We start from the raw sequence: 25,105 nt of genomic DNA on the forward strand, positions 1-25,105 counted from the left end.
CTGCCCCTTATATATATATATATAAGGATTGTAGCGCCCTCACAGTCAGCCGCTGTCTGCATGGCTGTCTGTCTACCTATCTTACAATACCGAGTGACCGGACAGGCATTGCAAGTTCAAAGGTGGCTTCAGATGCTATGCGCAGGGTGTTTCCGCTTCCGTTTCTGGTACAACCCAGCATGGCGGCGGTGGAATTTCTGCTTTGACTCATTGGCGAGTGCTTGTGCAGCAAGATTGGCGAGATGCCTGAACGGTTGAAGGCTGTGAAATCGCGGACGCGCTGTCCGCGACGTTAGTTGGGGCCCAAGTTCGTGAAAATCGCGATCCTCTATGAGCAAGTCGCCGCGCGCTTCTCCCGCGAGTTGACCACCGCACAGGACATCGCCGATCTGGCGAAGTAATTAATTCGGCCTCCAACATGACTGACGGCGAAGGCAACGAAATTCGTGTCAAGACGGCCTACAATGGGTGAGACGACGGAGCGTGTTCTTTCCCACTCTTTGGTTTATCATTGTCTTTACGCAAGGTTCGTTGTTTTTCCCTTAAAAAGCAACCCTCCTCGTATCTCTAAGCTGGTCATCGTGATGACCGTTGACACACGCAATCTTCCAACATTTTCGAGTGTCGAACGTCGTATTTCGGAGTTTTTTCTATGCCGTAACCGCGTATTTTGCTCGCCTCTTTGACGTATTCGTGAGCTGCGGGCGATCGTTGTTTGAGTTCCTTTTTTCACGCGAGAAAGACGTGCTCCCTGTAGGGCTTAATCGAAGTCGCGGCTTCTGTCATGTTGCCTGTTTTTTTTTTCTTTTCTTTTTCTCGTCGGGCTCCTGTCACGCTATGCACAGGCGCTCGCCCCGTGCGAGTCAATCCGCGGGCTTCTTCTTTCTACTTATTCTCAACGCACGCAGTGAACGTCTCGCTGACGGCAGCAGCCGGACTCGCTCGTGTGCGCTTGTAATAGACGGACGTTGTTTCTCTTTTCTTTCTCGCATATTTTTTCTCCGGCTGGACTACGATCGTCCCCCTTCGCGCTGCAATTAAGGACGGCTGACCTCGAAAAAGTGTCGCGCCGTTCGCTGGCTCGCGCGCGCTGTTGCTTCTACAACGTTATGTGGTTATGTCATTCGCAGCACCATTCTTACGCCGTTCTGACCTCGCATTAAACGCTGCCGCTAGCGCCCGAAATAGAAAAAAAAATTCTGCGTTTCACAACACCACCTTCGCGTGCATTGCTCGCCACTGAACGACGATACCGCAGTGCTATCACGCGGGCGTCGACAGTCCGCCGATTGTTTTTCAAACTCTCTCTCTCTCTCTTTACGATCCTGGCGTGCTTTGCAGTGTTCCCTTGGCGTACCGTGCATGCGTTCCGCGGCGAGCGAGTTGGCAGCCCTTGCGTGACGCGACGACGGCGCTACCCGTTCTTTTATTTTTCCTTTTCTGGGTTTCGACGCGCGCTCGGCGTGTTTGTGAAAATGGAATTCGTTCCGGTCACGGCCCCAACCGTTGTTCATTGTGTTTGCAGCAGCAGCGGTGGCCACCGCCGCTCCGCAACGCGCAGCTGCTCGTAACGGTCCTTCGGCTAAAAGAGAGCCTCCGCCGCTTCTTGATCGTCTGCTACCTTAATCGTCTGCTACCTCGATCGTCTTCTCGCAGTGCCCCGTCTCATCCGACCTCTTTCCTTCCTTGTTTCTTCTCGCCTTGCCGATCTAACGCACTTTTTTTTTTTCCGGCCCACACACACCGACTCCTGTACGAGCAACGCCTGCAGAGAGACCCGCTGTCGGCGAGGAAACAAAAAGAAAAAAAAAAGTGAACAGAAACACGGCTCGTTCATCGCAGCCAGTGTGCGTGCACCTTACTGTTTTCATCCAAAGCCCCAACCTGTGTCGCGCGTTTTGTCTTTGCAATTTTATTCGTAGCTGCGGCGCTGAAGAAGTGTTTCGGCGTGAAAACGTGTCCGGTTATCGAACAGGTCCGAGCTACGCCCTTTTGAGTGCCTTGCGTGGGCGTTGCATGAATAAGCGCGCGCGCTCACGCCCCGATATCGGCCGCGGCGAAGCCGGGTTTTCGCGTCCTGTGTCACGGCTTTATTTAAACATTCGCAGCTTTGTTTCTCGGGATACGTTCGAGCCGAGTTCCGCGTCTTTTGCGCGGGCAGTATCTGCTGGAATAACGGGGAACAGTTGTGTACAACGATTATGCTTTTGTTTTAGAAGCGTATTGATTTGCGCGAGTTGGTGGCAGTTTATTATAAATTCGCGCATAACATATTTACGAAGAAAAAAAAAAAGGATGGCATACAAAAGGTTGGACGTACACAAGTTTGCCTGAACTGCCAAATGCTTTTTTTTGTTTTAGGTTGTACGCAAGTAATCATTCATCATCATTTTTGTTTGTTTAGTTTCAGATAGTGTCAGTAGTGAAATTCATGTTTTTATGCGTAGTTAAAATCGCGCTACTCACCATTTATGCCACAGTAGCTTCGGCCAATGCCTTTATATTTGCCACTATGTGAAACCATGCAAACGCGAGAAAACTGGCGGGACCAAAGCCATGTCAGTTATCACAGATTTGCATAGCCAGTATTACAGTAGTAAGTAGTATCACAGAATCTGGGCAAACTTGGCACAGTTGAGCATGCTTCCGATTCTGTGTTGTGCAAATGTGTAGTAATGACTTTTGATTTGGCTTGAAGCGAGGAAGTGATGTGTCAGTGTTTTGAAATGACAGTAACGTGAAGTAAATTGCATGAAACATAGAAGATTACACATCTTTCTTTTCTGTTGAAGAAACATTTCATTTGGTGTCACTTTAATCATGCATGAGAAGAAAGTGTGCCATTGTGCATTAGATGGACCTGTAAAGTGCAAAAATCCAATTGTCTACAAAGAAAAAAAAAGTTCAGAAGGTATTTTGGGTTGCATTGTATTGAAAACATCAACTTGCAAGAAAGACACATGTGCAGTTTTAAACCTTTGTTTCATGTTATTTCAGCCCTCGTGGTTGATGTATACACATCATATAAAAAATGTTATTTGAATTATGAGGGCATATAGGCCATATATTGTACGTGCAAAAGCTGACAAATCACTTGTGGTTCGTGGTTCCTTCTGTGGGCTAAAAGCGTTTGCTGCTGAAAATTTAATTGGATGAGGTGCACATTTTGTTGCATTGAAATCATGCCTCGAGCAGTGCGGACACCAAAACACATTTGACATTAGTTTTTCTGATAATGGCGCATGTCTTATCACCGATTATTGGGCTCAAAGCAGGGTACGGCAAGTTGGAGTGGCCGATTTTTTATAAGTCGTCTCTACAATTGTGTTCTATCTGTCAAGCTCCATACACTCTATAACTGTGTGTCATACTAGGCCGACTGTGCACACATCCTTACACTTTCGCTATTTGCATGACACACAGGCGACTATCGTCGTGACAAATGGCAGTGTCCCACATCTTCGCTGAGTAGTCGACATCGCCCGGGGTTGCCAGCAGGTCAAAAGCCGAGTATCAATCACTCGCAGCTGCAACTTCTGTGGGTCGAAGCGACTCCGACCCCCGCTGCAGTTTACCATTCGATGAAAGTACACAAATCATGACCTTTGTAAATAAAAAAAAGCAGATACCTAAAATACGGATGCAAGTTAGTGCTTTCTGGTCCTTTGTTAAGCACTGCGAGCTTCTGTCTCTTGAATACGTTCGTAATCATTGTCCAAGAAACTAGTGATAGTTTCTGTATCAGTGGTAGTTTTCTGTATCATTTCCTTAAATTTCTGTCTTGGTTTTTGTCTTTTTTGCCTCGCTTATCTTTGCATTGCTCATTTTCGTCACATGGTTTACTGTCTCCTTTATATGTTCTCGCACCCTGCACAATAAACACAGTTGGAAGTTAGCGCTCGTCTTCATTTCCCTTTGTCGTCATTCTGAGCTGGTGCTATAATAATCGTCACGACCAACCAACTAGCCCGAACCGCCACACTTCCCAGGAAGGGACAGTTTTCAGTATTTTAATGTGACAGTTTGTTGACACGTAGGACCGCTAGCTTTCTCAGAAGTCGTTTGTACAGCCTTTCGCCGAAATGCCTGCCTCGTATCCTTTCACCACAGCGAAACTCCAGTTTGTCCATAGAGGTATTACTGTTCCTGAAATGCCACAGAAGTGCAGAGCAGCAACACTTTGATTGTACTTAACTCACACATTGGCCGTAAACGTTTTATAAAATTAAAAACACGCTTTGCAGGGAGATCATGGTCATGTACATCGACCCATCCATCGCCCTCGAAAAGCTCTGCAAAGAGATGCGCGACATCTGCAAATTCAACGAGGAGCAGCCATTCACCATGAAGTGGGTCGACGAAGAAGGTACGTTGTCACAACCCCATTACTGCGAGTCCTGGATAGTGAAAAAACATCGACCTGTAAGCTGGGGCTTTTAGAATCTTGTAGATGTGACCACTCTTTCTTGCTGCCAATCGCGAAGCTGCAAATTCAGTGTGGCTTTGACTAGAGACATGATAGTGCACTTGCGCACCAGAGCATGCACACAGGGATAGTATAGTGTAAGATTTCTTTTTGTTCATTCAACTAGTGGGGAGTAAACTCATCAACTAATGCTGTTTTCTTTTTGTTTGTGTGTGTGCGCATGCATATGTACATGTGCACGCATGTGTGTGTGAGAAAGAGGAACTCTGGTAATGACTGTTGGAAGGTAAGCATAGTGTAAACGTATTCAAGAAGCATTTTGACGCATGTTTATGTAGGAAGCTTACCTTGTTTTTTGCTCGATATTTTTTTAATCATTTCTTCATCTTGGGAAAAACTGCTAAAGTGAATTTTTTTCTTCTTTACTGGAGTCATGGGAGGTATATTGATTTCTGGTCTAATATAACAACATGTTAAAGTTTTGACTGTGAGTGGAGGCTGCAAATGTGATCTTCTCTGATTTCATGAATACAAGAAACTTTTCCAGATTAACTAGAAGAAAAGCAGCCCTGTGCTCTGCAGCTTACCGTTGATATGTTGTGCATTGCCTGTAAAAGAAAGCCTAGTGTTAGTGTCATAAAAGAATTGAACAGCAAGATAACAGAAAGACAGCACTAAAGCACATTTGTTTTTAATAAACTGCACAGGGGAAAAAAAATTCAAAAAGTACAGAGTACTGACTGTTTAGTTGTTTTGCGGTCTGTTGTATAAGCGGACCACCATTTGAAGTTGCACGAGAAATGGCATTTATATTTGCAAGAGAAGAGCTGTCATCTGAAAAATGACACATGCCGTTTACACGGCCGTGCCTGCTTTGTTTAGTTTTTTTTCTTTTATTTCCGTTCTCAGACCACATTGTTCATTCTACTTGTCCTCGCCTTGCGTTGCAGCGGTGTTGCATGACCTATTTTGTTCTGTTCGTACCGAGCAGCTGCAGCTGCTGCGCATTGTGTCGTCAAAGGGAATAGACAGGCCTTCCCGCCCTGCGCGGTTTCACTCTCCACTCTGGTAACACCTGCTCGGAGCCCTGAATCGCAGTGTGCCCAGCACGGCATAGTCTAGACACATGATCTGTTGCAGTGTTTCGAGTGACGTGAATGCTGCCTAATGAGCCGTGTCACATTGGGAAAGGAGGTGAAGGAATCTGTTGCGCAGTGTGCCTAGCGTTGCAGCTTTCCAGGCTGCGTTAGGCCTGGATGCAACGCGGGGGCCTTGTTCAAACGTACCTAGCTTCCTACAAGCTTTATTCTCTGTCGATTTGCTTCTTTTCTTGCTTTTATATCATTTCTTTGGCTGTGCAAACTGAGCTATGAAATATCGTCATCGGATTCGCATTTGTAAACACCCAATTGCAGCCTCCTTTGACTGAGTAATAGGGCACTTAACAAGTATAATACATAGGTGTTTGCTGTCGCTCTACGTCATATTTCTTTACTCTTTACAATGTTCTTTTTTCTTTGTTGCCTTTTGATTAATTGCTGTGTACAAAACTGGCATGAGGATCTGAAAGGTTATGGATCATTGTAATCATCTCTCTTATTTTGTGGCATTCTTTCCTTGCTTGCAATCACGTTCACTTTAGCTGTTTCTAAGCTCTCTTATCCTATCAGGCTTGTGGTTTTGGGAGTCATTGATAGTGCGAGTAATTTATATTGGGAGCTGTTGACTTATAAGCCGATTATTAGTGGGGCTGTTGTTCTTTCGTTTTGAAGTTATACGGCATCAAATTTGATTGAGGTATGTTCACTGGTCCATGATGTAGGTCGGAGCACATGTGAACTGCGGCTGAATCATTTAGCTTAAATTTTGGTGTGTCTTGCCTAGAGTCCCTGCTAGCTTTTATGCAAATAAAACCAGTAGTATGGTCACTTATTCGTATGAAACTTGGAGTTGAAGGCGAGATGTGTAAGGTAAACCAAACTGACTTGTAGCATAGTTATATATATATATATATATTTCCCTTCTGGTTCGTGAAAGGAAAAATGGCATGCTCTTGCTTCCTTTTTTTGTAGGTGATCCATGCACCATATCATCACAGGAGGAACTGAACGAAGCCATCCGCCTTTACGAAGTCAACAAGGACTCGGAGCTCACCATACACGGTTGTTTTGAGAAGCTGCATTACATTGCAGTTACTTCTTGCACAGGATTTATTTATTTCGTTCTTTTGGTTTCTCATTGCACATTAATCGTTTCGTGTCACGCAGTTTTTCCTAATGTCCCCGTGGCTCCTGGTATGCCCTGTGCTGGAGAGGATAGTAAGTTGGACGTTATCATTTTCACGTAACCATATCTCACATCACGGTGTACAGTCATAGACAAAAATAAATGGTAACAAGAAATCGTAAAGCAGTGCAGCTTTCTTATGTTGTGTCCCGAGAACACAGTTTTGCATTGATGATCACAAAAGACTGCTCAAAATATTGTTCGATCTCCATGCGTAGGCAAGGTGAAACTGTATTGATCTTAGGTGTACCAGTGAAAACAAAAATGAATTCAAAGTAGAAACTTGAATAGCTCCTGAACTTGTATAAAACCTGCACTCTCGCCAAGTATTGGCAGATCTTGACCGTATAAAATTCTACTGTAAGGCTCTGCCGGACAGCTTATGTTGGCTGCTGGTGCAAAATTGTTTTTCTGATTGAAGCTGTTCCTGTGATTTCACCGGCATTCATCTCGGGTACGGTGGGAAAAATGGAAATTTTCTGCACCACTTACCATTGGCCAAATAGTTTCTGAGAGCACACTTACGTTTTTCTAGACCGCCCGCTCGTAAGGCTGTCTTGAATGTCCCTGAGGATCCTGTTGTTGTTTACGCGTTTCAGAGAGCATCTACAGAAGAGGGGCTCGACGGTGGCGCAAGCTTTATCGTGTCAACGGCCACATCTTCCAGGCGAAGCGTTTCAACCGGGTATGAAGCTGTCCCACCACTTCTCTGTCGGGAGGGAGAGACATGGCTTGCGTGTGATGGCACTTTTTTTTTTTTCGTTGGGGCGAGATAACGCTGTTTGCACTTCTCGCCTCTTTAGTACACGTAAGAAAAGACACACGGAAGGAGCTTTTGCGTACCTTGCGGTTGTCATCAATTCTCTCGTCTCTCGCAGTCCACCATCTCACTCAACGGAGCCTTACTGCGAAGCTCAGTGTTAAAGGGAAGGGCAGAAGTGGGGGGGCTCTCTTATCTCGGTTGCAGTTCCTTTCCCGATTGAGCGTCGGTTCGTGACGAGCTGGCTCCGTGCACGACTCCCACAGACTTTGCTTTTGTTTGGCATGCGTGGTGATTGTCGGTGTACGTCATGATACTGATCGAGCTGATAGTGAGTGATAACAGCCTCCTTGTCTTTGTCGGGGATGCCTTTTACCGTTGCTGCCTTTTGTCACTGTTCTCAGCTCCTCCTAAACATTTTTTTCTGTGGTAGAAGAAAGTGAAATACTCGTTACTCGATTTTGATGCACCTCATTTTTATGTCGCACAGTTTTGGGGGGTAGGCACATGAGCTGGCAGTTCTTGGGAGTTCAGAGATTGATCCTGCAGAAAAATGTTCGGCTGCTTTTGCTTTGCAATTCATTCTTGTTGTGACCTTTTATGTTTATCTGTCAGGCAGCTGTATGCTGTTAGATTTTGTTAAGTCAACACTGCACAGCTGTTGTGTGGAGGATGTTCAAAGGAGAAAGTTGTGTTTCTACACCTCTGTTGCATGACTATCCACTCTTCGTTATTGCAGAGTACTTAGTAAAGATAACCGTGTTGCAAAACAGCAAGGTTACCTATATGTAAAAACAACGTTCTCGGCCACGTTTTATCAATTTTGTTCTCCTATGCGGGCAGCGTGTTCGGTTAGTCATGCGAGTTTTCCGCAAAATTTTGCTGCATTGTGGATGTCTGCTCAACTGAGTGGAAACTGAATTGTGCAAATCAACTGGAACATTGTTTATGCATTTTCAAGTACTCCAAAGACGAAACATTTTTGACAAGTAGAAGTTGGACTGACATAAGCACTCTTTGGTTTGATTTCATTCAACGACTTCATGAGAAATCATTTAATGCCGATTGTTGCTAAAGCCCATGTTTCGATGAAGAAGCTTCTTTTCGTTATTTTTATGTAAATTTTGTATATGTATTGCTGATTTCATTCAAAAATGTTACGTTAAATATAATGTTGGGAGGGAGGTTCGCTCATGGTATTGTGCTTCCTATACATGACATAACTACTAACTCAGTTGTTACAAAGGCTTTTGTCTATCTGCCTCTTTCCTTGAATGAAAGAAGATGAATGTAAGGGCCCATTTTTATTAATTAGACAACCCCATAATGAAAATTAACAGTCTATAAAGCCAAGGAAGGTATAGGGGTTGGTATTTGTATCTTTCAACTTTATTCTAATTACTATACGAGTGTGAAGAAATGAAAGTGGATGAAACGACAACGTGCCGCTGGAGGGATGGAATCTGCTGCCTTTGGATGACAAGTCCAATGCTCCATCATTTGGCTACAGCAGTGGTCATCCTCCTGTCCACAGTGTTTACATGCATTTCTATGCATGTAAACCTGAAAGTGTGAGTCGGGGCTATTCGTAGCCATGATGGCGAGTTTGGAACATTTGTTTTTTGCTGGAATCTCTGAGCACGTGATCTTTTTTACAAACTACCAGCCAAACAATTTATTGCAAAGACCTCCTTCCTTGTACTGAATGTTTTGTATTAGCAGTACTTGAAAATGCATCTGCTAGACCAGTGGTTCTCAGCCATGGATGTGTCGGGGACCCCTTGTGGACTGGTGGAAGTGATGGGGGACCCCTTGCAGCAGAGGGGAGGGAGTGGGTGTACGTAGGTAAATAACACAACTGGACCGTGAAACGGGTGCCTTTTATTGCTATTAAAAACGTCAAACGAACATGCCACATCACTTCATTTTTGACAGTTCATCAATACGTGGCCCAGTCACGCTTAAAGAAAAAATTTGGGTGAGGGTTTCGGGGATCATAGAAATGGCTTCGCGGACCCCCATTTGAGAACCACTGTGCTAGACTATGGGGTCATTCACATATGTCTCGCAAGTCCGCAATATTTCTTGCTAGACTTGTGCACTGAGCAGCGTGCCTTGAAGCAGCGCCCCCTCGCTTATGTTTCTGTTGCAGCGTGCGTTCTGCACCTTCTGCCTGGACCGCATCTGGGGGCTGGGCAGGCAGGGCTTCAAGTGCATCAACTGCAAACTCATGGTGCACAAGAAGTGTCACAAGCTCATCAAGCTGGCTTGCTCGGGACCTCTCGTGAGTTTTTCGCACCCATTTGCCTCGTTGCGTTAATAAGATTTTATGAATGCAAGGAAGTTTCACCTGCAAGGAAGTTTCACTTCGGTTGCGTCAACTAAGCGTCAGTAAGAGAGCATGTGTGACGGAGAAGTGCTTATTTGAAAGGGCCACGTCAGCGGGGTTCAGCAAAACACTCGGTGCACGACCTTCATCATTGCCAAGGCTCTCGGCATGTGTTTGAGCTGTTGTGTGTGTATGTGCTGCCACATGACTGCCAAACACAGTTTTATCAGTGGTAATGGTCTCCTGACTTGCCACTTGAAGCCACACTGCAGCATTCACCTGCAGCTGGGTGGCTACAAATATGTAATTATTTGGGGTAATTAAAAATATCAAGCTTTTATACCATAACTGCATAATCTGTAGCTATCTAAAGTATTTAAGCATGCAAGTTATACTAGTTGTTTTTGTTTGTTTGTATCAGTACTTGTTTAAAGCTTCCCAGTGTACTGTGCTATCATACAATATGAAGTACTGATGTTCAGTACACAGAGTGTTGTAAAAAACTCGTGATGCGAGCCGCCAGAATGCCCTTCCAGAAAAATGACCAGGACCAGTTTGCTGAGTCGTCTGCCCCCACCACGCCAGCACCATCGAGGACGAGCGACACAACAAATGGGGGCGAGGTCAACGGTACGAGTTTGACCAGAGGTATAGTCTTGCCTCTTATTGCCCCACATTCATTACCACGCTCACTGATAATCTTTAAAATCATGAAATCTAAGAGAAAGTATGAATCGCGTTGGAGTAGCATGTAGTTCAGTCATTAGTCATATCTGCCATCTTTTATCATGTTATCATACCTGTTTCTAGAGCTTGTTGATTATTGTTGTACATAGTCATACCAACAAATTTGCAACCCCTAATTTCTTCAAAGTTAAGGACAGAACAGACTTGTAAAGAGTGCAGCCGCCAGCCAATGCTTCATTCATGCTGTTGCAGGCTTGCTTGATTATTTAGACATATCGGCGGCTCCAATGTTCGCTCCTTAAAATAGATGCGGAATTGTATTTAGTACCATTATATGAACATTGCATGGAAAGCTTCATTAATACTTCTTCTGTTGTTTAACCTATGGTGCAAGTCACATGGCAACTATTCACATAACGAATTTTAAAATTAACATATCTGCAGTGAGTATGCACAATGTGTACATAACATCATATCATGCACATCATCATATCGGCGTGGTGATGTCTATGTAATAGAATCACAGCATCACACCATGTCTATGCAATAGAAGGACATTTGAGGTTATACTGTCATGAATATTTTGTTGTAAAAGAAGGTCTTCAATGGTAATTATGAAGCTAGTTATGCAGAACACCCAAAAATGTCAAAACAATGCTAATTAGTGGTTGAGCAACCAAGGTTATGTAGGTAACCTTTTAAATAAGTGCTTTACAATACATATTACAATTTACCAATGTAGGCTGTGAGTTTCCATTGCGAAATAATTAAATCTGAAGCGGGTGCAGAATGCACGGTATTGACCATTAAACTTGTGGTAAAAATGCACTCTTGTTCTGCATAATTTTCTAAGAAAACATTGTCTTGCGCATTGACGCAGAAGAATAACTTAAATGTCCCATATATGTTATTTCACATTTTTGGTATAAGTACTATCTCAAAACTAGTGCATCCTGAAAATTGGTTCACAATTGAGACTGCTTGCAAGTTCACCCGCTGGAATCTGTCACTTCTAATATGTGTCGCAAGGTGATCATTTGCTAATGTTAAGTACCTAATTGCTAATTAATGTAATTTTAACATCTGTTGTCTTCTGCTGCTTTTGAATGTTCATTTTTGAAGTAATTTTTCTCGCTTTTCAGTGAAAAGCGAGCTTTTAAGAATTTTGATCAGTGTTACCTGAAGCAGTCTGTTTACACACTGAACCATGTGTTGAAAATATCTAAGGATTTTTTTTAATTAGCATTTTCACCGTGTGGAACAATTTTTGTAAATCTTGGGGTAAGGTTTTGATGGTGTTTCTAGAATTTTGAAGTCAGCAGGCATGCCCTTAGATATATTTGAAACATTGCCATCAGCAATGTCCCAGGACAAGTTTGTCAAACAAGGAATGCTGCTTCAACCAATGTTTTAGTGAGAGAACTTGTCTTCGTCTCTAGACAGTGACATTCGTTGTTTAACGATTTCTTATCACTTCATGCCTCTATCATTTTCTGAACCAAGGTCTTGTTTCGAATCATAGGAAGCCACACTATGTGGGATCAGTGTTTACTGATGTACGCTGTTCCTTCTTCTATCTTGTATCTAGCTGGAACTCCAAGGCACAAGACTCATCACAGGGCAGGCTCAGCCATTGAGACAACCACTGACTCTGCCGCCGGCCAGCTGGGCCAAGAAATTGATGACCAAGTTTTGGGAGGCGTAAGTGCTGTGCGTTCAGGTTTTGCAGCAGTTATTCCTGTAAAAGCTTTGTAGCTATGTTTGTAGCATTGTTTTAGGAAGTTTCTATAGTGTACAGGGCAGTTATAGTGAATGCTCGTTTGTTACGCATATAGCAAAGTTGACCATAAGGTCATCAGTTTTACGCACTTCATGATTCACGTCACAGATGTCACAAACTTGTTGCATTTCTAGGCTCTTTTAGAGTAAATGTAGTGTCATGGCTATAGAGCAGAGGAAGGCAGGAGAGATAGGAATAAATTTAATTCTAATGTAGTACTATATGACTGTATGAAACAGCATTGCTGCATTGTTGAAGCACAGCCAAGGGCTGCAGATATCTGCTGGAATAATTTTGCCAGCATGTTGTAAGAAAGCCGATGTCACGAAATCACTTGCTAATGAAGTCATCATCTGGGAATTCTGAGGTTTTTCCAGCCATAAATGGACAATTTGCAAAATTTGCAAGGCAGCTTTCCTTGAAGGTTTTTTTTTTCAACCAAGCACTTTCATTCCCTGACAACCTTTTTTCCTTATTGTAACCATAAATGCTTTTTTTATGGATGACTTCGGGATATTCATGTCTGATGTGACAACGGAGCGGGGCACAGGCGGCCACCCATGCGCCTGGGAAGGGGAACTCTTGAAAGGCTTCTTGCTCACACAAGAACACACAATTTATTCTCATATTTACGCGGGTTAAGCACACTAGGCGTAGAGACAGGCCTTTACACGAGACACGACCGGCCGTAATGAAGGCGGGAGAGAGAATGCTCTGCGCACACGCGATGCTCCTTTTATGTCCTCCGTCCGTGCACGCTCATCTTGTCCGACGCCGATGTGCATTCCACATGACGCACACCTCTCGTGTTTCTGCTGGACGCGGACCCCGTTAGGAAGGCTCGCCGATGACTGTCTCTTGTAGGGCGAATCCTTGCATTGCCAGTTAGTATAACATGCCCAATCATTGACACTCAGCCTATGCATGTTGAACGGGAAACCTGTCGTTCGGGGAACACACTTTCGCTGGAACTGAGAGCGGCAAACGTGCAAGCAGTGGGAAACTCAGTGTGTGAATAAGAGCGCTTGGAAAAGAGTGCTGTGAATAAGAGTGCAGATTTTTGCCGATTGTCCATTAGACAGCTTTAAAATGAAACTAAGGGGCCTGTGAAGCCAGTAGTGTCATGGTTCGGCATGTGCACTGCAGTTGAGTGCGTTACGTTAGCAAAACTGCTTTTCTTATGTGAGGCTCTCTGTGATGAGTACTTCTCATGAGTACTTCTACACTTTGAACAATCTGGAAGCCACTATTGTCGTGTCAGCGTTGAAGAAACAAACTAAGCCTACTAATTACCTTGGAAAGTAAATCATTTTTGCCATTTTATGGCCTTGCTATTGCTTATTACGAAAGTTCTGATATAACTGAATGCACCCTGCATCACCAGTGCATTAGTTATAAGTTAGGTTTACTGTAGTACCGCTATCAAATGGTGATTGATACTTTCTAAGCAGTGACTTTCATTGGATAACAACAGTAAGATATAATGTCTGTACAGTGCTCACAGATTGTTAATCAACATCAAAACTTTTAGTGTAAAGACTGATATGTGCTCAAATTAACCATGTCCTCATGTACCAGCTACGAATCTGGCCGCTAGAGGTTATGCTGGCTCCAATGTAAGCATATGAGTGGAAATTATGCCAGTGTGGCACATTGTGAGCACAGCATAATCGAATGTATGTGCATTGCTTACTCCTAAATTGTTACGTTTCGATTCGTAATTACTGTGCAAGTTCTGAGAACTGAAGGGACCTCAGCCATTTTGGAATGTGGCACCTTCTCTCCGGAACATTGATTTTTCGAGCAGTGATAGCTTGCGTGGCAGCAGCCATGATGTGTGCTACGCAACACAAAACATTGACAAAAAGCCGAACTCAATTGAAAGCCTGTCTGGTTTTTATTTAAAAGCATTGAGAAAGTTAACTCATTAGGGACAGAAACAGTACTGCTCGGGTAAGTAGTCGAGCTGGCAGATGCAGATGTGGTGTCAGAAGTGCACGCACGAGTCACTTCAGAAGTATTATGCAGTTAGGAAGCGTGATGACTGCGCATTTTCTTGCACAGACCTGTTTCTCAGTTTTTTGTTGTGCAAGTTTAGCTTTCTTCACTGTTTCGTGGCTCTGTAAAACTTTGTGGTCCGGAGAATCGTCAATGCTTATCGCAATTTCCCTCTTTTGTTCCCTCATTGAAGCAGGTGGAATCCGGTGGCGACTCGTGCCAGTATGGTCTGAAGGACTTTGATCTGATCCGCGTGATTGGCCGTGGCTCCTACGCCAAGGTGCTCATGGTTGAGCTCAAGAAGACCAACCGGATTTACGCCATGAAAATCATCAAAAAGGAGCTTGTCACCGATGATGAGGTAGGCAGTGTTTACTGTCAGTCGCTAAACTTTTCATTCTCAAGCTTGTTTGGGGCCTCCTTCAGACCAGCATGTGTTCGAACCCGGAGGCATGCAACTGCTGGAGATGAGCGCAGCATTGCGATCGACGTAGGTTACATAAGAAAAGCTGATCTATCATCACATATTATGGGCATGCCCCCAGGCAACCTATCAGGGTTGTACAATGATTAACGACGAGCATTGGGTCCCAGATGAGCTTGCTTCGGGAAGAGAAACTCTGGCTCACTGGCCTGGCCAATGATGCGAGTACCAGTGGTTTACTGGGTGCTGTCTATGTGAGGACTAGTTCTGCCTCTGCTGGCGCTTTACTGCAAGGTTACTTGCTCCTAAAGTTTCCTCTGGATGCATAAAATGCTGATGGGCCTAGAAGAGTCTGTTGTGCATTCAGCAGTTCTCAGCAGGATATATAATTTTTTTTCTCTCTCTCTTGCACTGTCTTTTTTTTCTTCCATAAGAGATTGCACCAAATTTTAACATTTGGCACTTTTCACTTGCATATATGTGAAGTTCTCACTATTTTTGGCTTGTTTCACTGACCCTCATTGCCATCATGCCACTTACCATGCCCTGTTCTGTTTTTTTCTTCTTTTCGTTTTTTCATTGACACTGAGCATCTCATGGCAATGTGACAAGCATGCTGTAGATGGCATTATGTTTCTTTTTTTTTAATATGTAAAGCAGCTTGATTCTACACAGTTCAAAATGAGTGGCCAACTGGTTCGATCAGTTGATCCAATAAACTTGTTATAGCAGCTTTACGACCTTCTGTTTCATCGTTTATGTTTACGATTAATTTAAGTGGTAATCTTTTATACACTCTGTGTTTCTCTGCATGCTGCTGCTAACTTGTGAGCATTTCATGTGTGGGGTGCAGGACATCGACTGGATCCAGACCGAAAAGCATGTCTTTGAAACAGCATCCAACTACCCATTTCTCGTGGGCCTGCACTCCTGCTTCCAGACAGAAAGCAGGTCAGTCTTCAGGCTTCATTGGCTTACTTTGTGGGGTCTCGATTGGTGAGCGACACGCCACGCTCTTGGAGTGAACGAACACAGCAGACGCGGTCGGTACAAACCAAACAACACATTTTTTTAACTACTTTTGAATGACGATATCGTCCGCCGAATCGATACATCAATCATTATCAACACGCTAAGTCATCATTGCACAACATGACCATACACTCAAACAACATAACAGAAGAGCACACAAAAGGCGGCGTCGCCAAAGCTTCACTCACCACGTGGGCCTACCGCAGGCAGCCCGCAGTGCCCTCCACGGCAGACCCACCGCGAGAGACAACTGCTCGCGGCAACCGCCACGCGCAGAAGAGACTCTCTCAACTCTCACCCGCCACCAAGGCTTGCCTTCCGCCAGGGGTCACCGCTCGCGTACACAACGCCACCTACCGCCCGGTAGTTGTAACCCGAAATGCGGCTTTTGGGCAAGACATGTGCGCCACGCGGCGCAAACAACTTTACAGGAAGTGTCAGCACCCCCACAACTTTTATGTGTGTATTGGTCATTGCATCTTCGCTATGGTGGTTGAAACGCAAGAAGAAAAAAACATAGTTGATACCTCTATCATAGGAATCTGTATAACACAAAAGTGAAACGTGTCTTAACACAAGTAATTCAGCTTTCATAAATGCATTGATAAATGCATTGATAAATGAGAGCTTGCACAATGTCTGCTGGTGTTAGGCGGCCAAAGCACCGTTTGATGTGGAAGCACCTATATTGACACCTGGTAGCAGATCGCCAACCTGATGACCAACATCGGTAATTAAGATCAAACCTTTCTGGTAGCTGAATCAGAATAAACCCCGACATTGGGAAGACATTGGGACATAGGGAAGGGTGAATCCTGCACAAAGATGGCATCGGCAGGCGTATTATCTCTAGTACGCGATATGGCTCACAGAATTTGTCCAAATTTGTGTAGGGAAACCGCAAAGTGTGTGCTTTGTACTATAGTGGAGCCCACATATAACGGCCCCACTTAAAACAAACTTTCGCTTAAAACTAACAATATCCGCGTGACCGTGAAAATATACATTGGTTCAATGGCACAAAATCGCACTTACAACGAACGTCTCTGAGCGCTGCTGATTGGTTACAGCGAACGTAGTCAGCGGTCTGCCGACTACCCGGGGAACCAATTTTGACCACCAATCAGGCATCGGTGAGTTGCCCATACATTCTTATTGTTAAACGCCAACCCTGCCTCCGCGGCCCTCTGGTTGCCGCTCTCCCCGACCGCTTTTTGTTATGCACCCCTCCGTCCTTTGTTCTCCCGCTACTCTGAGCACCCCGCATTGCCAGACGAGGCCCGTGTTTTCACACTGCCACCGATCTTTCGAAGACCGGTCGACCATCTACCCTGTTTTCGATCGCTGTAGTACTGTCGTTGGCGTCGCCGGCCTGGAGTGACCAGACCATTTGCCAACATCGTCGGCCACCAACTGTATCCAATAGTCTGCGTCTAGTCCACGCGCGTACGCTACAAAACCGACTCTGATAATTCGCGATTCGTTTCGTGTTGAAGACTTGTTCTCGCTGACTTCGCACTCAACTCAGCATGCCTTCCGCGCACAAGCGGAAGCGCAAAAACGGCTGTTAATTTACGCGGAACAAATCGTGAAATATCGAAGTTCATGAGGCCACGCAAATCCACAGACGCGACGAAACGATTTTTCGACCACGGCCGCCGATTCTTCGAACACCGCCGCGTGCACCGATTCAGGCGGCCATGCACTCTTTCCAAGTTTTTCTATGTGCAAGTTTCGCGGACCTTTCAAGCAAGCTACCCAACCTGCCTCCTTCCCGTGTGTTTTGGTTTTCAAGGTTGCCCTCCCGCTGCATCCTCCCTCTCTTTATCGCAACTCCTTGCCCTTCTCTCGCAAGTCTGCTCACCTCTCTTGATCACAACGCCTTCGCCCGTCTCGACCGCTCCGCGACGCCAGCCACGCTGGCTCGAATTAGTTTCGTTTTCTGACTGGAAACGGGCCCAGAGCTGTTCCACGCGTTCTGGCATGTGTGTTGCGTGTGCGCGTCTTGCTCGCTCTTGGTGTGTGTGTGTGTGGTCATGATGACTGACGGGAGGACTAGCGTGCTTTTTCTTGCTGCTCAAGAAAAGGTCGAAAGTGTGACCGCTTGGCTTGAGCGTAATCCACGCGTTAGGTGCCGCGTTGCGGAGCACTTGCTCATAGCTGTTGACCACTTGGCAGCCAACTTGCCGCTTTGGGCGTCCCGGTATTCAGCTGTGGAGATCGTGAATATTTTGTGGGTGGCGGTGATGGCTACATGCACGCGAAACTATTTTCGCGAGGCCGACTTCGTCGACATCGGGCCCGATGCCGAGCCTGAAGCTTCCAAACTGCGGCAGCGATTTGTGGCAGCGCGTCGTCGACTCCGACCTGGGAGAGCAGGTGGGACATCTGTTGCGATGGTTTAATTACGGCCGATGATGATGCCGACACTGCGGAACCGTGCACGGATTAAGGCATAGTGAATTAATTACGTGGCACGAGCGATTTGGAGGAATCGGATTGCGAGAACGACGAAACTTTGGAGCCAGGGCCTCATGCAGCTTATGCCACGGGCCTCAGCGAACGAGCGCCCTGCCATTTTAAATGAACTCGAGACTGCCCTTATCGCTTCTGTTCTACGAAACACGTGCATCACGGACTTTTTGGGTCAAAAAAAGTTTGTGTTTTCACTCAGAACTTTTTTTAAAAGCTGCGTTTCATTTACTACGAACTTCGGGATACAACGAACGGATGCTGCATCACACTCAGGTTCATTATAAACGGGCTCGACTGTACTAATTGGGTTACCTGCTATTTTGCTCGCGTATAGACTACCACACAGTGCCTTAGGAAGGTGAGAGGCAGAGCTCGTAGCTTGAGCCATCAATATGTAAATTCATCCTGCTACATGATGGCATGCCTCAATACAAGAAAGCACTCAATGAAACTATATGGAAATAAAATGGAGTGGAAATCGGTGAGCCAGCCTCCAAGTCTCTGAGTAGGGCACCTAGATAGATGCCAGTGTTGACCGAAGAAACACTGGCATCGAGGTGCCCTAGAAGTATGTCCTGCCGACGGTCGTTGGCGTCAAGATGCGGTACTTCGCATATCTAAAATGGTGACAACTCCCCACGTTAACAAGGTCACTGTGAAAGAGAGAAGTGGTAAAATATGTAAGGTGTGTCTGTAAAGACTCATTGACAAGCGTTGTTGGTGCAACGAGTAAAGCATCCGACTGCCATCGTCACGGCCCGAGGAATTGTGTTTTAGACGCCCAGAACCCTGTCATAAAACACTTCTTTTTAACTTTCTTTTTAAAATGTCTGGTTTGCCCAGAGCCGTTACTGTTCCTCTTACAGAAAATTTCCATAAATGCTTAATCCTGTAGCACTTAGTAGTAATTTTTGTGCCATCAAACATTTCTCCAGTGTTTTGGATAGTTGACTTTTCCTTACAAACACACGTTTGTCTGGCTGGTTTTAGGTTGAAAGCCGAACATCCTGGTAAGTTTTGTCGGGAACCGCTCAGCTTTGGGTGGTAGAAACAAATCATCGACCCTTGATATGCTAGTGTTTACATCAGCCGAGAGAAATGTGCACATGGTTCTAGCGGAAACGAGCTAACATGACTGTCTTTTGCTTCTGAGGCGCAGTTCTGAAGTGTTTCAATGGGCTGAGCTTGCATTTGTTTCTTTTGTTTTGTAATCGACTGCACTCAGCCTTAGCGGTAGACCTCGAAGGAAAATTATGACTTGGAAGGGGGCTGCCTACGGTTTACAATGATTGAAAGTCGGAAATATTAGGTATATCGTGGTACGAGATATTGTTGAGTTTGTTTTCCGAGAGAATGAGGGGGGGAAAAAAAGGTGCCGCATTTTTGGGTGCTCATCTTCGCCTCACTTTTGCTTTTGGGCAATTTGGTGCGATTGCAGTGCTACGAGTAATGGCAGTTTTGGCACAGTGCCAAGAACACTGTCATCTGTCAACAACTCTGGTGTGAGTCACGAAACACTCTGAGAAAGTTAATTTACAGTAGACTATTAGTAAATGGAAATTTGTTAAACGGAACTGCTGCTTGAATGGAACAAGTGCTCCTGCCAAGATTGGGTTCGTGCTTTTATTCTGATGCCTTGTTCATCTTTGAGTAAATGAAACTCCTGTGAAATGGAACATAATTTCCTGATCCCTTCAGGTTTCATTTAATGAAAGTCTATTTTCAGAATGGATCGTCTGAGAATGTGGTCCGAGTTTTTTCAGCAAGTTGCTGCGCAAACAGGCACTTGCCCTTGCCCCGGCAGCTTTTTCATGTTTTCGCGGCATATAAGATGAAGTCGTCACAACTGTGAAATTTTGCAGGCATCAAGTGTTGTAAAATTTGCAATACAGTAAAATAAGGTTACTAAATGAAGACACATTTATTACTTAAGGGATTCAATTAATCCACACATCAGTATATCTTGCTCTCTTAGCCACTAGTCGACACTACTATCAAAAACAAGTTGTGTACACACCAGCACACAGTGCGCTTGAAAGGGTAATGTCTCAATGACTAAAGGGCTGTTGTTGATATCAGTGACTTTCTAGACATTTTCAAGGGTTAATCTATCGTTCTGGCACAAATATGTTACTAAGCTCGTATCTCTGTTTACAGGTTGTTCTTTGTGATCGAGTTTGTGCGGGGCGGCGACCTGATGTTCCACATGCAGCGGCAGCGTCGCCTGCCGGAAGAGCATGCCCGCTTCTATTCGGCTGAAATCTCCCTTGCCCTGAACTTCCTGCACGAACGGGGTGAGTACTTCTTTCGGTCTCCCCACTTATCGTGTGCGTGTGTGCTGCGCACACGCAGTTGTGGCATGGTGCGAAGTGAATGGCACTGCGTTCTTTATATTGGACTCGGGAAATTAGATTACAATAGATTTTCAGTAATTCAAACTTTCAGTTAATTGAAGCAATTCCTACATTTTTGGTAGGCCCACTATGTTTTCAATGTATTCTAAAGGTGCTGAATTCAAACCGCCTAACTGAACAAATTTTGTTAATTAAAACGTTTTGCTCACTATGCCTGAAAATATGTGCTGCCTTTCATTTGCTTCAAGTTTAGCATGTGCATCTTTCTGTCTCTTACAGTCAGAAATAAAGCCTATTGCCTGTCTAGAAAGTAGCCAAACTAGCCAAGCCACTTGCACCTACAAACATATGTTTGCCAAGAAAAAGGTTGCTGAACAGTTATCAGTCACTTTCCCAGCATTACACTTGTGTAAAGCGGGAAAGCATTTTAAGTTTTGGGAAGGATTTTTATTTTGTCTTTTAACTACAGAAGCATTCACGCACTGTATAATAAGGGTACCAGTGTCATCGCTAACGTCTAAAAACATTGCTGGCAATCACGCAGTGGCATTGATGTAACCCTGAGAAACGAACTATGCTAGTTGGTATGTTTCCTCGGGTCATATTTACAAGAACTTTTGATGATGTGAACAAAATCCTGCGATCCTCTCAAGTTTGAATAATTGAGAGTTTATTGTAAAACAAAACGGTCACTTAGATTTCATTTTGGCATTCCTACTGCGTAAACTTATGCGTGGTAAATAACTGGCATCGTCTTGTGTTGCTAGTGTCGTGCCTTCTTGATACAGAAGTGGTCGTTGTAAATTATGAAATGTGTATTGTGGGTTAATGTGGCATTGATAACTGTTAATTAGAACAGCAATGCATGTCATACCCCATTTCGAGTGTTTATCTTAACCAGTGTGAGGCATGAAGTTTCTTGCATGACGTTACGCTTTTAGCTCCGACAGGCTTCAGTTTCCCAAGAGTCATTAACTGAAAAACTAGCTAGTGGGGATTCGTCAACAATTGTATTGGCTCTTGTCAAGCAAGGTATGAAGTCTACTACTGCTACAAAGCTTGTTCAATAACAGTTACCATCATTGCTCAACCCCCATTTTCACTGCCGAGTCGTGCAGCACACTCTGTGCGCATTGAAAACGACAGATAAAATGCACAACAAGCTTCAATGCATCCTCTTATCTTTTATGTCAGCAGTCAGTTTTATAATCCATAAACAGTGCATGGTAATGAAAAGTTATTTGTAGAGGGGGAAAAGATATTGTGCATCATTTTCATGACACAACACATTTTGGCGAGTTGATATAGATAGTACATAGTAAAAAATTAAACAACGTAGAATCAAACAGACGCAAGATGAAGAAAAGCAAACAGAACACAATTGCTCATTCTAAATAAAATTTTTAGTTGAAAAACAGAATGTACTGGCTGACATAATCGTGGGGAAGAAAATCCAGAATCGCTGTAAACATCAGCCATTCCTACTTTGCACATGACACACTTTTTCTTGCACATGCAAACAGTGCATTTGCCGCTTCCCAAGATGCTTTTTTTTTTTTAGGGCTGTAAGTGGATGGCTGATGCAGTTATACTTCTCTTTTTGAATGGAATATACTTCAATGATTAAGTCGTGTTGCATCTATAATCACTTCATCTTGTTGTTGCGAACGTTGTGTCTCTCACACTCAGTATGGTTAGCCACTTAGTGTGTGTCTATGTAATGTAGTGGTTGCTATTACAAAATCTTGGTGTCATTTGAGAAAGCAGTTTTTTGGGAGTGAGTGCCTCTTAGCAAGGCTGTATTTCCCTTTGTCTGTGCCTGCAGGCATCATTTATCGGGACTTGAAATTGGACAATGTCTTGTTGGACCATGAGGGCCATATCAAGTTGACTGACTATGGCATGTGCAAGGTGAGTCCCAAGCATGTTCTCTAGGTGGCCTTAAGATGCCACTTTAAGATAATTTTGCATCTAAAGTGGGATGCTTGGGCAAGTTGTTGCAACATACTAGAAATTTGAAGAGCACGAAAGAGAGTACCAGTAAGAAAATAGAGACAGCAGCACTGTATGTTCTATATATGAAGTGTTGTTTTCTGTGTCTTTCTGTTAGCTGCTACTCTGTCTTTTGCACTGTTTTGATATTAAACGTTTTTTAAGTGCTTAGCACTTGAGGAGCCCCGCTTGCCGTCAATCCGTAGATCTCGTGGGATTATCGTGTCTACGATCAAGTGATTAATTAATTCAGGCCTAAAGCAAGGCTAACAATACTTAAAACCTGCATAAAATAGACACACTGTCTAAAATTATATAATTACTGAAAATAATGAAGACGCAATTGCAGTAATGAACTTAACATAGCTAAAGATGCTTAAAAAATGCAGCTGACAGACTCGACGCGAGAGGGAGAGTGCCACCACTTCGCCAGGCACTATTGCACTTCCAACCAGGGCTTCTCTGACGTCGGCGCTTGCAGTAGTTCGTAACACCGGCATCGGTGTTACAAACTCCTGCAAAAGATCATTCATAGACAGAGACTAACCATAGCTGTCTATGATGAGAGATTAACGGTAGCTACAAGTATTGCTGGGTGCCTGTGCCACACACTTCCTCACTAGTGCAGCCGAATTCGCGCAGAATTTAGACAAACACCAATCTCTACACAAGAATGAGTTAGCGCTGGATTAGGACAACATTCAGCCCTGGGTGTGTTTTTTAGGATTTTTTTCTTTCATTGGTGGTCTACTGGTGGTTGGGGGGGTGTAGCGGCTATAGCGTTGCAACATGAAGGTGCTGCTTTGAGTGCTCAGCCACAGTGTTCACCACTGGATGAAAGTTACCGTATTTACTCACGTAATGAACACACCTTTTTTTTTTCCCAAAAAAAGTTGATGCCAATTTGGGGCGAGGGTTCATTACTAGGGAGAAAAAAGTCACGGGAAGGAGTTATAACTACGAAAAGTTCACCTGATGGCTTTGCTTGTGTTGGCTCGTGAAATGCGGGACAAATTTTTTTTTGTAGCCCGAAGCTTTTTGTTTTCTCTTGTAACGAAAGCTCACGGATCGATGCCGAAGTGTCGTCCAGCTGTTTGGTTCCCATGTTCCGGCGCCTGCTGTTTGTAACCAGCCGTGTAACTAGCGTACCGGCCGAACACGCCCTGCACAGCAGGTGTCCCAACTAAGTTCACAACGACAAACCTAACAACAAAAACGCAGCGTCGGATGGCGGCGCACAAACGTTGCGGTAGAAGATGTGGGTGCACGACGCGCTGTTTGGCGCGTTGGGTGCGGTTTCACTTTGCATGGCCTCCGAGATGGAAGGCGCATGGTGTGCTTTTCCACCGGGCACCTGTCATTTTGGAGGCTGCACACTTTTTTTTTTTGTTTTTTTGATTTGTTTTTGTGTTATTGTGTTTGCGTGGTGCTATCTGCAAAGACGTTTCCCCTGCATTCGACAGATGGTGTTTTGCCGCAAAAGGCATGACTTTCACATTTTTATTGACATCTGCGCTCCCGCTGTTATCACGGTTGCAAAACTATGTTTTGATGTTTATTGTGCTATTATTTTGTGATATAATAGCTTGATCTAACGTTGTTTGGATTGTCAATAGCACTGGCTACCATACCGAAATAAAATGAGCAGATACATTAAAAACAGCTTTTTTTTTCCCTTATGACCAGGGGGGAAGGGGGTTCATTACACAAGTAAAAAAAAAACGGTGAATACATTACTGCTTGTCTATAAGATTAAGGGGCATGTTGAAGAATCACAGGGGCCGAAAATTAGTCAAGAGTATTTCTCTATGTTTTGGTTCATGAGCATATTGTGTGTGTATGTGTGTGTGTGTGGTGTGTATGTGCCTTTTTTTTTTATCGTGTACATATATATGCTTCGGCGAAGGTTCATGTAGCTGCACGTCCTGTAGAGTTAAAAGGAAATACTTTCAGCGGACACTCTTAAATGATGTTTTATGATGATGGCTTGTAGTCTTGAGGATAATTATTTTGTCAATTTGCTGGCGTCACACCCTGAATTTCGTCGAGTTGTTGGTCAAGTATTTCAGCTTTACTGTACCGATGCTCGGTTTTGAGTGTTCTTGAAATGCAAAGGTTTGCACCAGATCTTTGCAACATCTCTGTGAGAGACCGTCATGACAGAAGGTTGAAACGTTCGTGCCCTTCTCTCACTTTTGTAGGAGGGCATTCGTCCTGGTGACACGACAAGCACATTTTGCGGGACACCCAACTACATTGCCCCTGAAATCCTCCGAGGGGAAGACTACGGTTGGTCATTTCCCGAGTGTTTTCCTGCGTGGTTGTTCTCTAACTTAGTTGCAGTTGTGCTCACCTGGGTCCATGTTCTCAGAAGTTATATTCAATTACCACAGTAATCATTGCCGATCGAATGAATACTGTTATGATTGCCTTGTTGACTGATATGTAGCTTCAGTTACGTATAAGATATCACTGGGCTAGTTGGTTGCTCACTACAATTTCAGTGAGAGCCCTTTTGGCAAGACCGAATGAGATGCGATGTAACAGGAACCGCAAATACTG

At 44.3% G+C, this 25,105-nt stretch overlaps 1 protein-coding gene and 1 long non-coding RNA gene across 5 annotated transcripts in view; one reads left to right on the forward strand and one right to left on the reverse strand.

Annotated features, from left to right (window-relative positions):
• Nucleotides 1-237: 237 nt before the first annotated feature.
• The window catches only part of LOC142790453 (protein kinase C iota type-like), a 40,200-nt gene continuing 15,332 nt past the window's right edge, over nt 238-25,105 (forward strand). The window contains exons 1-13 of one of the 4 annotated variants that reach the window (XM_075885276.1): nt 238-468; nt 4,245-4,366; nt 6,499-6,588; nt 6,694-6,744; nt 7,312-7,397; nt 9,625-9,756; nt 10,338-10,449; nt 12,077-12,198; nt 14,460-14,627; nt 15,544-15,641; nt 20,355-20,491; nt 22,377-22,462; nt 24,745-24,832. In XM_075885276.1, coding sequence (XP_075741391.1) covers nt 419-468; nt 4,245-4,366; nt 6,499-6,588; nt 6,694-6,744; nt 7,312-7,397; nt 9,625-9,756; nt 10,338-10,449; nt 12,077-12,198; nt 14,460-14,627; nt 15,544-15,641; nt 20,355-20,491; nt 22,377-22,462; nt 24,745-24,832 — 1,342 coding nt within the window. In that variant the 5' untranslated portion in view covers nt 238-418. The remainder of the gene's footprint in view (nt 469-4,244; nt 4,367-6,498; nt 6,589-6,693; nt 6,745-7,311; nt 7,398-9,624; nt 9,757-10,337; nt 10,450-12,076; nt 12,199-14,459; nt 14,628-15,543; nt 15,642-20,354; nt 20,492-22,376; nt 22,463-24,744; nt 24,833-25,105) is intronic. The other 3 variants (XM_075885277.1, XM_075885278.1, XM_075885279.1) reach the window with 3 other exon arrangements.
• Nucleotides 4,835-7,371, reverse strand: LOC142790454 (uncharacterized). The gene is made up of 2 exons (XR_012889527.1): nt 7,238-7,371; nt 4,835-5,034 (listed from the first exon to the last, which is right to left on the reverse strand). It is a non-coding gene; the product is annotated as an uncharacterized LOC142790454 (long non-coding RNA).

Source organism: Rhipicephalus microplus, unplaced genomic scaffold, assembly GCF_043290135.1.
Source record: "Rhipicephalus microplus isolate Deutch F79 unplaced genomic scaffold, USDA_Rmic scaffold_108, whole genome shotgun sequence".
Lineage (NCBI taxonomy): Eukaryota > Metazoa > Arthropoda > Arachnida > Ixodida > Ixodidae > Rhipicephalus > Rhipicephalus microplus.